The 14,524-nt window shown below is 38.4% G+C and overlaps 1 protein-coding gene across 3 annotated transcripts in view; it reads right to left on the bottom strand.

Annotated features, from left to right (window-relative positions):
• CTNNA3 (catenin alpha 3) overlaps window positions 1–14,524 on the bottom strand; it is a 1,788,954-nt gene that overhangs the window by 1,309,005 nt on the left and 465,425 nt on the right. For all 3 annotated transcript variants that reach the window (XM_055353691.2, XM_055353692.2, XM_019035348.4), the window contains one exon: window positions 4,919–5,182. In XM_055353691.2, coding sequence (XP_055209666.2) covers window positions 4,919–5,182 — 264 coding nt within the window. The remainder of the gene's footprint in view (window positions 1–4,918; window positions 5,183–14,524) is intronic.

The following is a 14,524-nucleotide window of genomic DNA, read 5'->3' as shown; positions in this document are numbered from 1 at the left end:
GGGTAAAAATATATTTATCTTTTTTCTTGAAAAATAGCTGTATCATGTACTGAACTCAAGGTTAACAGTTATTTTCTCTGAGAATGATTTACTATCTTGTAACATTCATGTTTAAGAACTCGGCTATCATTCACAGGTAGTCAGTCATCATTCAAAGGTAACTCTTTTTTTTCCTATTTTCTTTTAAAAATATTCTTTTGGTCTCTGGCGTTCTTCAGTTTCACTATGATACGTGTAAATATAGGTTTCTTTAAAGACACCTTGCTTGGGATTTACTGGGCTTCTTAGCTATAGAGAATGGTGACTTCCATCAGTTCTAGGAAATTCTCATTATCTGTTTTATACTTCTCTCTCTTCTGAATTGTATATTACAATATTTTAGAACTTGTCATGGCATATATCTTAACCGCTTTTCAAAAAATACTTTTTACTTCTGTGTCTTTCTGTGGGAAACTCAAAGTAACCTCTTCAAATATCTTTCAGATCACCAATTCTCTAACCTAATCACCTGTTTTGCCTAACCATTGAATTTTTCATCATTATATTTTTCATTTTAGATAGCTCTGCCTGGTCAATTTTGACAGTCTTTTGTTTCTTCAACATATTCATTAGGGAATAATGTATATTAAAATACTAACTTTTTTCAGTACCTTATAATTTCAATATCTACAGTGTTTGCAGACCTGATTCTGTAGTTTGTTCATTCTATGAAGTTACTCAAGATGGCTTATTTGTGTGTCTTGTGAAAACCATCTTCCTTGGAACTGTATGAGAATTTTTTGAAAGCTGTGTATAAAGTGCAGAAAGAATCTGAGTTTCCTTCTGGCAGATCTCTGGAGGTATTGCCAGGATAAGGCAATTTTAAATTAGATTTTCGGACAGGGTTTTAGAGGCTACACAGATAATATGAATGCTGACCCAAAGTCCAGATAAGGACAGGCCTATGGCTAGAAAATTCCAACATGGATTTGGCTCTGAGCTTCCCAGAGCCAAGGCTATGCTAGTCAAAAGTTCTCCCAACATCTCCTGCTATTCGGTTAGTGTTTTTTTCATTTCTCCAACAAAGTGGTCAAATTTTAAAGATTCCCAGTAACATGCAAACGTATCTTATGGGACTTTCCAGTTGGCAGGATACAGAATTTATCTTTTGTCTTCAGTTCATAGTCTTTCAAGATTCAAGCTCCAGGCCATAATTGAAAAGCAGCTACCCCATCCCCCAGCATAATGCTGGTGTTGGCTCACTAGTTTGGATTTTGTGCTTTTTGTATCAGCCTCAAATAATTTCCATAATTCAGTTATCAGATTATTTATGTATATAAAAATATTTTCTTCATATCTTTTAGTTCTTATAGTTCACTATATATCTAGAAACCAAACCATTTTTTAAAATCATATTAATGTGCTTCTAGATAACAGTGATATCTATTTCTTCTTTAGCTTCTAAATGCTAATCTGACTAACAGAGGTCCTGTTTTCTCCTAACAGGTGAAAATGTAAGAACATGAGGAGTATCTTCCCCAAAATTATTACCCTTAGTAAAAGACAGAGTATCTTGGAAGTAACAGGGAACTCTGACTAAGGTTGGACAGCTGCTGAGAGAAGAGAATATATATAAAGTTTTTTCTCTTTGTGCTGCCTTACCACAGAAAGGATTCTGAGCAGTGTATCACTTACATGTGCTTCTGGTAGTTTCCATCACTATAAATTCATGGCCTGGTTAAAAGTTAAAGTAGAGCCATATACCCCCAAATACATCCACTTTCAGTCGGAGAAAGGAGAAAAAAATAAGGGTAAGGAAAAAATGCTCTTCACTACAAAATCACAAAATGGCATGCCGTATTATTGCATTCATTCATTCATGCATTCATTGATATTTACCTAGCCCTTACTACATTTAGGGCATTATTCTAGGTGCTGGAGATATAACAGTAAACAATGACTGTATGAATGATGATACATGAATATGTAAAAAAGTTAAAAAAAGTGAATATGACAGCTCTCTAAAAATAAGAAAATATACATACATGTCATTTGTTATCATGTTTATTGCATGAGAATTCAGATTAGTTCTTGTGTACCACAATGACAACAGCTGCTTTTTCCCTCCTCACAGGAGACAATATGTCTTAATGGACTTGGAATTTTCAAAGCAATTTTTATTGGCGAAGTTTCTTGCTTCATAACATTTTCAAAATTCTCTTAATCTACAATTCAGCACTTCTCAGCTCTCATTCAGCCACAAATACGGAAGAAAACCCCTATAATTCACACTGGCCTTTCCAATAAATCAATTGATTTAGCCAGTATAGTGTTCCAATTCAACTTCTATTTTCTCCACTCATAAATCTCAGGTTTCATACTCACACCCAGCTAAGGGCCAGAATGAAAAATTTAACAAAAGCTTCAGCATGGTTGTTGAGTAAGCACTCTGATACATTCCACACTATAAACATTTAATGAGACTTACTCCCAACAGAGTATTTACTACATCAATTTACTTCATAGTACTATATTTGCAGGAGCAAAATAGAGCAAAGGTTATTTTGGATCCTTTACCAATACAGCTTCCTGTAAATAATGAAAAGTGCAACCATATAATTTATCAAATCATTAAAAAAGGTTAAATGCTCAATAAATTCTGCTTTATCTAGTTCAGTCAGCCGCAGCAGCTATTTGTAACTTGGATATAAAAAATATAGAAAACTTAGGCATTTCTTACTAGTTTGTGCATCTGTACCTTTGACTAGAACTAAATTTCAAAGGTTGTTCAGACAGTTTAGAACCCTCATTAGGATCTCAGATAAATATCTTTTGGACCCCTTCCCGCCTCATGAAGAACAAGTGAGTCTGCCTTTCTTAAGAGAACACTCTATTGCCCTGCCTATGCCCACTCCCATTGAAGTTACACACACAACACGCACACTTTCTCCTCCTCTCCAACCACTGCCATTTTGTGCCTGTGGCAGTCACTTTCAACTAAAATGAGAAAAGAGAAGAGGTCTCAGAAGGAGGAACAATTTGGAAATGTCTTCTTCTATAATCCTAAAATACAGAATGCATTGTCTGAGATAAACTGGAGCTCTTATAGGAGCATTCTCTGATACAATTGTGTTTTAGTACTGTGAAAAATGTGCTATACAGGTTCAGCGTTGCTAATCTAAAAATCTGAAATCCAAAATGCTCCAAAATCTAAAACTTTCTGAATGCCAATGTGATGGCACTAGGGGAACATTCAGCATCTAACTTCATGTGACAGGTCGCAGTTAAAATGCAGTCAAAACATCATTTCATACACAAAATTATTTAAAATGTTGTATAAAATTACCTTCAGGCTATGTGTATAGGGTATATATGAAATATAAATGAATTTCATGTTTACACATCAATCCCATTCCCAAGATAATTCATTAGGTATATGCAAATATTCCAAAATCCAAACCACTTCTGGTCCCAAGCATTTCAGATAAGGGATGCCCAACCTGTATGATCCTATCTATCCACTCTAACAAATTTCAATGTATCACACTTGCCACTCCCCAGATACAGACTACAGATGGTCCCTGACTTGATTTAACAATGCTTCAACTTATAATTTTTTCCAGCTTTATCATGGTGCAAAAGTAATACATATTCAGTGTGTATATAGAGTGTTTCAGGCCCCTAAAAGTCATACCCTTCCCAGGGTAGAGTAACCTGCATCCAGTGACTGAAAGAGACATACAGGCCTGGCCGTTTCTGCCTGACAAGGTACACTCTGGAGGGCAATGCTCTCACCAGAGCTCCCTGCTGATTGGCCTAGGCTTTGCGGGTCAAGCTGTCAGGCAGACTTCTTCCTCTATCCAGTCCCGCTCCTTCCCTCTTTCCTTCCCAAATGTAACACCTTGTTTTCCAAACTCCATTCTGTGTGTGATTCTGGAGGACCCAGCCTACAACACTAGCCATGACTCCTTCCTTTCATTCATGTCCCACATCCATTCTATCAAAATTCAGTTGACTCTACTTAGAAAATTTAGCACTGATGCCCACCAACACCACTCTAGTCTAAACTAAAACATGAGGTGGTTCATGTAAAGTGTATAAATGGAACCTGGGTTACTACAATAGCCTCCAGCCTGGTTTTTCAGTTCCTCTCATTGTTCTCCTTCAGTCTATGTTCCTTATGCAACCATCATAGTCCTTTTAAGACACGAGTCGTAGCACGTCACACCTTTGCTTAAAACCTTTCAGTGTATTCCCATTTAACTTGGAGTAAAAGCCAAAGTCCTTAAAGGCAAACACACTCCTAAATGGTTGGTTCTCTAACCTTAGCTCCTACTACTCACCACTTTGCTGTCTTCACCTAGACACCCTGGTTTTTATGTTGTCACTTAAACACAGGGCACATACCTTCAAGCCTTTGCTCTAGATCTTCATCTGCCCGATTCCTGAACTCTTTCAAGGCTTTGGCATTATCTCACCTTCTCAGTGTAACATACTATACAACTTTGTTCTCTACAGTGTTTATTGGTTTTATTTTTTGCCTATAATCACCTGCTAAAATGTAAAAATTTGTCAAGGGAAGTGATCAGATATGTCCCAAGCACATAGAACAGTAATGCCAATAAGTATTTGTGGAGTGAATAAATCTTACGCTTCATAAGTAGATCTACATAAAACAAAGTCATCATTTTGATCTAATTAACAATCCCACTTCAAATTCATTGGATTCCTTGGCAGAGATGTACAGGAGTCAGAAGTTTACTAACAGAGTACTTTCCTGTTAATCAATTCTTTGGAAGACTCAAGAAGGTGATAGAGACTAATCTGGATTTTTTATTTTCTCATGCTCTAAACGCCAACATGTGGATCTTCTTCTGTTTTATTATTATTATTACTGTATTAGGACATCAGATCACACTTTATCTTTCTCCCGACTTACCTCCAGCTCATCAAGGGCACTTCCCAGGGTTGCTGCCTGAGGTTCTGGTGGGGTTGTCATATTCTGGATCCCTTGTGAAGCATTTGAAATTACATTGAGAGCATTCTGAATTTCTTCACAAACTGTGTCCTTGCTTGCTTTGAGGGAAGCAACATCAGAATGCTCCAAACAAGCTGAACAAATTGAATGCAAGAGGAGAGAGTTCTCCTTCAATGAAGCTCGGGCTCCTGCAATTTCATCTCTCTGATTTGGAGATTTTAAGTCCTGAGAAGGTAAATAAAAAGAGTGGTATCTTACAATGGGTTATGGGAGAAAGACTTAAATTAAAAAGCTTCATTTTTTTGTAAGTATAAATGAAAAGATAATAGACATGAAAAAGTCAGCTATAAGTTATAATCAAGGGTATCTATTATTTCTACATTCTTTCAGTTTCTGTTAAAAATTCTGCAGTATAAACAATGACACAGTTAATAAGTAAAGGTCCCCGTAGTGCAGATGTGTAAAGATCTATTACTATTCAGTCAAGTCCTTGTCAGTCAAATCCTTATAAGTAGCTAAAATACCCCGGCATTCACATTATTAAGTGCATTACAAGGGAGCTTGAATTACAAGGATGCTGATTACCTCATTCCATAGATGTTGATAATTGCATTTAACCTCTCCGTTAAAATTAGACCAATTGAGTTAAGAACACTAATGAAACCTCCCATCATTCAGCTATTTTTCTTTTTCAGAAATACTAATAAATTAATCCTATATCATTCTTTCTTTGATATTTATTCAACAATTAGTTACTGAGCACTTAGCATATTCTAGCCCTTGTGCTAGGCTCCAGTGTACAGATATGAAAAAATCCTACAAGGACCTTGTTCTTCTTTCTTTTGGGGGGAAAGGGCCTACAGACAAACAATAAACTAGATGAACAAATATACGAGATGATTTCAGGTGACAATAAATGCTATGAAGAAAACACAAAAGTGAAGTGTCATAGAGATTGACTTGAAAGGAAAAGCTGCTTTAGGTTGAATGGTCCGAGAAGGTATTTCTTCAGAGATGACAATTTGCAGTAAATGTAAATGAATAGCATTACATCAGAGAGAAGAGAGGAAAGAGAATGCCCTGTCTAAGTGATAGGAGATCAGAACTAGCTCAACATACAAGAAAAAAATCTGGCAAGCCCTACCTTAACCAAGTGATGGAATTTAACATAATCAGTGATATCACATGGATATCATGTACCCCTTGATATACTGTGACAGGAAAAGTATGCCATTTCTGTGGTATTCCCTCCAGGAACCCATAATTCCAGTCTAATCATGAGAAAAGCAACAAACAAAACGAGATTGGTGAACATCCTAAATGACACCTGGGCAGTATTCCTCAAGACCATTAACATCATCGAAAACAGGAGATGGACTGACAAGCTGTCACAGAACAGAGAAGATTGGGAAGACATAACTAAATGCAGTGTGGTACTGAGGATTAGATCCTGGAACAGAAAAAACATTCATGAAAAACTGCTGAAATCCAAATAACCATTATTAATAGTTAATAGCAATGCATCAGTATCCATTTCTTTGTAGTGGCAAATGTAAGATACAGTATTAACAATGGAGAAAACTGGAAAAAAGGTAAATGGGAACTCTCTGTACCACCTTTGCAACTTTTCTGTAAATCTAAAATTACTCCCAAATAAAAGCTTAAGTTAAAAAAAACTAATTCAAGGGACATTTACAATAGTTCATTCACTTCATATACAACATTTCATATAATCTTTATAAAAACTCATGAGAGATGTGATTATTCCCATTTTAAAACTCAAAAAACTAAGGTTTCAAGAGACTAAGTTTCTTAGCCAAGTGGCAGAGCTAGATGGTGGTATTTCTTGTATTGTAACCCACATCAGTATAACTTCCAAGCCCTTATCCTAAAAACTATGTGACATTATTTCCTACATGGGAAAAATTTTTTTCTTTTTTCTTTTTTTTTTTTTGACAGAGTCGCGCTCTGTCGCCCAGGCTGGAGTACAGTGGCGTGATCTAGGCCCACTGCAAGCTCCACCTCCTGGGTTCATGCAGTTCTCCTGCCTCAGCCTCCCGAGTAGCTGAGACTACAGGCACCCACCACCACACCTGGCTAATTTTTTGTATTTTTAATAGGGACGGGGTTTCATCATGCTAGCCAGGATGGTCTCAATCTTCTGACCTTGTGATCCGCCCGTCTCGGCCTCCCAAAGTGGAAAAATTTCTTATTTGCTACACAGAATGAAGACTTGTATTTGTATAATATCATGTAGCTTATAAAGTGCTTCTATATAGTATCTTACTGATCATCACAATAGTCTTTGAGGGAATGAGGCTGCTATTATTAGTCCTATTTTAACTAAACAGGTGTTTGGTGCAAGGAGATAGAAACTAGTAAAGGAACAGAGATCTAAACCTAAGTCTACTGATTGCTAACCTTATGCCTTTTCACAAGACTCTGCTACTCTGGGAATAACGTTGCCTGAGGTTAATAAATGGCTTGTGCTACTATATTTTTAGTTCCTTCCCTTCTGAAAATAAACACTGTCTGCTACTTCACTCAGGCTTTGGAGAGACTAACTTTGTTACAAAATGTAGGGAGGACAGTTAGAAGTAGCTATCAACCCACTGTTCATAGTCACTAATCACCCAAGAAAAGACACTATGGTTTTCTTGGCTTGCTACGATCTCCCCCTTGTATATGTGGTCTGGGTTTTAGTTTTAGTTCTGTCATTAGCACTGTGAGCTGGGTAACTCATCTCTTTCGGTGTCTGTCTTTCTATCTGTAAAAATGGGATAATGATACTTCTGCCGACCCTCTCACAAGATTGAGTACATAGCACATCAGAAATGGAATATAAGTGGAAAATAGAGAAAAGGTGTAGAAAGAATATGGAATTGTTTTATTCCTTACATCTGTCAAACTTGGTGTACTGTTTTTGTACTGATAATCTTAGTGATTTTCGTATTTCCCACAACGTTGTACAAGCTCTACCTACGGTCATCAGTGTAACTTAGAGGATAAATAGTTTAATGTTTAGAAAGGATGCACAGCTCCTCAGATGAGTAATAATTAAAAGTATAAATATTTAGAAAAAGGTAAGGCAAATTATCTGATATTACTGTACAATCACAACTTAATACATAATTCTCTCTGAAGTGACCTATACATTATGCTTCTTTATTTAGAAGGACAGTGTCAAGGTTTAGGTTGTTTCTGAAAGGTGAAAAACTTGAACATAGATTATAATCAAGAAGCTAAAGTTAAAATTATTTCTTTTGCTCTAATGGTAGCAATGTGTAATCTGACGGTAAATTGTATGCCATGGGGACTTTGAAATGTTAAAAATACAAATGTATTTTGAATTTGGAGCCTATGCTTTGTCATCTCTGCCCAAGGCAATTACAGAATCCATGAGCCCAAATAGCAAGTCCTTGACGCCTGCGAAAAAGGACTAGATCAGTGAACATAACAAATATAACGTTACAGCAGTGGACAGGGGCAAAGGGGCAGGTTGCAGAGTTTATGTAAGGAAAACTGACAAGGCATGACCATTTCTCCCAAAGGACATCAAGCATGATAAACTTAATGTAGTAAATAGGCACAAAGATGAAAGAGAAATTAATGACTGTCACCTCCTAAATGTATGTTGTGGTAGTGGTGTTTGTAGTTGTTTCATTTTAACTGATGATACCATAGGTTCAAAGGTTCTTGGTTGTCCATTTACCCTAAAATTTTACATAAAGTCAAAATAGGCATTAAATAGTAACGTTAATCAGGGATTTCTTTGGATGGAGAAGTATAAAGAATTCAGCTCCTCAAGGATTGATACTTATTTATAATCTTTTTTTAAATGCTCCAGAAGAAAGCTCACAGGAGATTTCCAAGTTAAGAAGACATTAAATGTTTCCAGCTGACGAAGAAACACACAGATGGGATTTAAAAAGACCTTAAAGTCTGTGCAAGTGGGTAGAGAAGTAACATATGAGTTTTAACCCTGGCAAGAGAACAAAATATATTTAGGAATATTATTTTAAAAAATACAAGTGGAGGGCTTTAAGCTATCAGTTAATTAATTCAACCATTCCTTCAACCTGTACTATGTTGAGCCTCTCCTATGCTGAGCCTTGACTTTGCATCAAGGCAGTGTGCTAAATGTTGGAAATGCAAAGATAAAGATCAGGAGGGGAGACAAATAAACACATTTACATGGGAACTAAAATAGAGTTACCCACAGCATAGAGGACAGTCTCTCAGTTTGAAGGGATTAAATAAAATTTCTCAGAGAATGTGAATCTTTTTTCCAGCTTTATTGAGGCACAATTAACAAATAAAAATTGTGTAGATTCAAGGTGTACTATATGATGATTTCATATACATATACATTGTGTAATGATTACTACAATCATATTAATCAATATATCCATCACCACACAGTTACCCTTTGCGTTTGTGTGTATGTGCTGTGAGAACATGTAAGATCTATTCTCTTAGCAAATTTCAAGTAAGCAATACATTATTATTAACTGTCTTCACCATGCTGTGAGTTAGGTCCCTAGAACTTACTCATCTTATAATTGAAAGTTTATACCCTTTGACCAATATGTCCCCATTTCCCCCACATGCCAACCCCTGGCAACTATGGTAAAACTGCTTCTATGAGTTTGACTTGTTTAGATTCCACATATAAATACAATCATACAATATTTATCTTTCTGTGCCTGGCTTATTTGACTTAGCATAATGTCCTTCAGGTTCATCCAAGTTGTCATAAGTGGTGGGATTTCAGAGAAGGTGAATCTTAAACAGTGAGTAGAAGTTATCCCTATGAGGGAGGACCCACAGACCCTTTGAAGGAAGCGGACTGCTCCTGCAAAATCTGGGAGACACCACAAATACTGTGAGTGCCCCAACTGCGGAAGTGGGAAAGGGAGAGCCTCCTCTCCTGAATACACAACCCCACTGGGGCAAATGAAAGTCTGTTTGTGGGAGAAGTTTCTGACCTTACCTGGAGCTGAGTCAATTTAAAGAGCCAAGCAAAAAAAAATATAGAGAGGAAGCAGCAGAAAGTCCCTGGGAGCTCGCTGGGTCCCCAGTCAGGCCATTCCTGCCTGGCATCACAGGGATCCACTGGGAGGGCAGCCAGAGAAGCAGGGGTTGGGGGAGGGGGAAGCACCACAGGGAGAAGGAAAATTCCAGCTGAACTTCGTAACAATTTGAACAGGGTGAGAAGCCTCATGGCCAGAACTTGAGAGAGGGTGTGAATCCAGCATGCAGACTCCACAGCGTGGGGGAAGAACCAGGCCGTTTTCATTTGAAGGTGGCAGGCAGGTAGCCTGGGGCAAGTTCTCAAGCCCGGCTTGCCCACCACCTGGAAACAGACTCGGGGCTGTTTGGGGGCACGGTGGGAGTGAGACCAGCCCTTTGGTTTGCCTGGGAGCTGGGTGAGGCCTGTGATTGCCGACTTTCCCCCACTTCCCTGACAACCTGGATGACTCAGGAGAGGCAGCCATAATCTTCTTAGGTGCACAACTCCATTGACCTGGGAATCTCACTCCCATCCCCTACAGCAGCCACAGCAAGACCCACCCAAGGACAGTCTCAGCTCAGACACACCTAGCCCTGTCCCTATTTGATGGTCCTTCCCTATCCACCCTGGTAGCTGAAGACAAAGGGCATATAATCTTGGTAGTTCTAGGACCTGCACGCTGCCAGTTCCTCTCCATACTACCACAGCTGATGCTCTCTACAAAACGCCATCTCCTGGCAGGAGGCCAACCAGCACAAAAATAGAGCATTAAACCACCAAAGCTAAGAACCCTCACGGAGTCCACTGCACCCCGCTGCCACCTCCACCAGAACAGGAACTGGTATCCACAGCTGAAAGACCCATATATGGTTCACATCACAGGACTCTGTGCAGATAACCCCCAGTACCAACCCAGAGCAGGGTAGACTTGCTGGGTGGCTAGACCCAGAAGAGAGACAACAGTCTTTGCAGTTCAGCTCACAGGAAGCCACACCCATAGGAAAAGCGGGAGAGTACTACATCAAGGGGACACCCCTTGGGACAAAAGAATCTGAAAAACAGCCTTCAGCCCTAGACCTTCCCTCTAACAGAGCCTACACAAATAAGAAGGAACCAGAAGAAAAAATCTGGTAATGTGACAAAACAAGGCTCTTTAGCACCCCCAAAAAGCACATTACCTCACCAGCAATGGATCCAAACCAAGAAGAAATCCCTGTTTTACCTGAAAAAGAATTCAGGAGGTTAGTTATTAAGCTAATCAGGGAGGGACCAGAGAAAGGTGAAACCTAATACAAGGAAATCCAAAAAACAATACAAGAAGTGAAGGGAGAAATATTCAAGGAAATAGATAGCTTAAAGAAAAAACAACCACAAATTCAGGAAACATTGGACACACTTTAGTAATGCAAGAAGCTCTGGAAAGTCTCAGGAATAGAATTGAACAAGTAGAAGAAAGAAATCCAGAGCTCAAAGACAGGTCTTCAAATTAACCCAATCCAACAAAGACAAAGAAAAAAGAATAAGAAAATATGAACAAAGCCTCCAAGAAGTCTAGGATTATGTTAAACGACCAAACCTAAAAATAATTGATGTTCTGGAGGAAGGGGAGAATCCTAAAAGCTTGGAAAACATATTTAGGGGAATAATCAAGGAAAACTTCCCCAGCCTTGCTAGAGACCTAGACATCCAATTACAAGAAACACAAAGAACACCTGGAAAATTCAGCCTGAACAGATCATCTCCTAGACACATTGTCATCAGGTTATCCGAAGTTAAGATGAAGGAAAGAATCTTAAGAGCTGTGAGACAGAAGCACCAGGTAACCTACAAAGGAAAACCTATCATATTAACAGCAGATTTCTCACCAGAAACCCTAGAAGCAAGAAGCAATTGGGACCCTATCTTCAGCCTTGTCAAACAAAACAATTATCAGCCAAGAATTTTGTATCCAGTGAAACTAAGCATCATATATGAAGGAAAGATACAGTCTTTTTCAGACAAACAAATGCTAAGAGAATTTACCATTACCAAGCCACCACTACAAGAACTGCTAATAAGAAGCTCTAAACCTTGAAACAAATCCTAGAAACACATCAAAACAGAACCTCTTTAAAGCAGAAATCACACAGGACCTATAAAACAAAACTACAAGTTAAAAAGCAAAAACAAAAAACCAAAGTACATAGACAACAAATAGCATGATGAATGCAATGGTACCTCACATCTCAATACTAACACAGAATGTAAATGGCTTAAATGCTCCACTTAAAAGATACAGAACCACAGAATGCATAAGAACTCACCAACCAACCATCTGCTGCCTTCAGAAGACTCACCTAACATGTAAAGACTCACATAAACTTAAAGGGGTGGAAAAAGGTATTTCATGCAAATGGACACCAAAAGCAAGCAAAGGTAGCTTTTTTTTTTTTTTTTTTTTTTTTTTGAGATGGAGTTTCGCTCTTGTTGCCCAGGATGGAGTGCAATGGTGCAATCTCAGCTCACCACAACCTCTGCCTCCCAGGTTCAAGCGATTCTCCTGCCTCAGCCTCCCAAGTAGCTAGGATTACATGCCTGCACCACCATGCCCGGCTAATTTTGTATTTTTAGTAGAGCCAGGGTTTCTCCATGTTGGTCAGGTTGGTCTTGAACTCCCAACCTCAGGTGATCTGCCCACCTTGGCCTCCCAAAGTGCTGGGATTAAAGGCCTGAGCCACCATGCCTGGCCAAAGGGGTAGCTATTCTTATATCAGACAAAACAAACTTAAAGCAACAGCAGCCAAAAGAGACAAAGAGGGACATTATATAATGATAAAAGGCCTTGTCCAACAGGACAATATCACAATCCTAAACATATATGCAACACTGGAGCTCCCAAATTTATAAAACAATTACTAATAGATCTACACAATGAGATAGACAGCAACACAATAATAGTGGGGGACTTCAATACTCTACTGACAGCACTAGACAAGTCATCAAGACAAAAAGTCAACAAAGGAACAATTGATTTAAATTATACCTTGCAACAAATGAACTTAACAGATATATACAGAACATTTCATCCAACAACCACAAAATACACATTTTATTCAACAGCACATGGAACTTTCTCCAAGACAGACTATATGATAGGCCATAAAATGAGCCTCAATAAATTTAAGAAAATTGAAATTATATCAAGCACTCTCTCAGACCACAGTGGGAAAAAAACTGGAAATCAACTCCAAAAGGAACCTTCAAAACCATGCAAACACATGGAAATTAAATAACGTGCTCCTGAATTAGCATTGGGTCAAAACTGAAATCAAGATGGAAATTTAAAAATTCTTTGAACTGAACAAAAACCTCTGGGATACAGCAAAGGCAGTGCTAAGAGGAAAGTTCACAGCCCTAAACACCTACACCAAAAAGACTGAAAAAGCACAAACTGACACTCTATGGCTATACCTCAAGGAACTAGAGAAACAAGAACAAACCAAACCCAAACCCAGCAGAAGAAAGGAAATAACCAAGATCAGAGCAGAACTAAATGAAATCGAAACAAAATGAAAACAGAAGATAAATGAAACAAAAAGTTAGTTTTTTTGAAAAGATAAATAAAATTGGTTAGCAAGACTAACCAAGAAAAGACAAGCGAAAATCCAAATAACCTCATTAAGAAACGGAGATAGGCCAAGCACGGTGGCTCACGCCTGTAATCCCAGCACTTTGGGAGACTGAGGCGGGCAGATTACAAGGTCAGGAGTTTGAGACCAGTTTGGCCAACATGGTAAAACCCCATCTCTACCAAAAATACAAAAATTAGCAGGGCATGGTGGCAGGCACCTGTAATCCCAGCTACTTGGGAGGCTGAGGCAGGAGAATCGCTTGAAACCGGAAGGTGGAAGTTGCAGTGGGCTGAGATCATGCCACTGCACTCCAGCCTGGGCAACAAGAGTGAAACTCCATCTCAAAAAAAAAAAAAATAGAAAGAAACAGGAGATATTACAACTGACACCACTGAAATACAAAAGATCATTCAAGGCTACTGTGAACACCTTTATGCAGATAAACTAGAAACCTAGAAAAGATGGATAAATTCCTGGAAAAATACAACCCTCCTAGCTTAAATCGGTAAGAATTAGATACCCTGATCAGACCAATAACAAGCAGCGAGATTGAAATAGTAATTAATAAATTACCAACAAAAAAATCCAGGACCAGATGGACTCACAGCAGAATTCTTCCAGACATTCAAAGAATTAGTGCCAATCCTTTTGACCCTATTCCACAAGATAGAGAAAGAAGGAACCCTCCCTAATTCACTCTATGAAGCCAGCATCACCCTAACACCAGAACCAGGAAAGGACATAAATAAAAAAGAAAATTATGGACCGATATCCCTGATGAATATAGATGCTAAAATCCTTAACAAAATACTGGCTAACTGAAACAAAAAACATATCAAAAAGATAATCCACCAATGCTCAAGTGGGTTTCATACCAGGGATGCAGGGATGGTTTAACATATGCAAGTCAATAAATGTGATACACCACATAAACAGAATTAA

The sequence above is a fragment of the Gorilla gorilla genome, chromosome 8, assembly GCF_029281585.2.
Source record: "Gorilla gorilla gorilla isolate KB3781 chromosome 8, NHGRI_mGorGor1-v2.1_pri, whole genome shotgun sequence".
In the NCBI taxonomy this organism is placed as follows: domain Eukaryota; kingdom Metazoa; phylum Chordata; class Mammalia; order Primates; family Hominidae; genus Gorilla; species Gorilla gorilla.
Note: the sequence above shows the minus strand (reverse complement) of the source record. Positions and strands in the feature narration are given on the sequence as shown.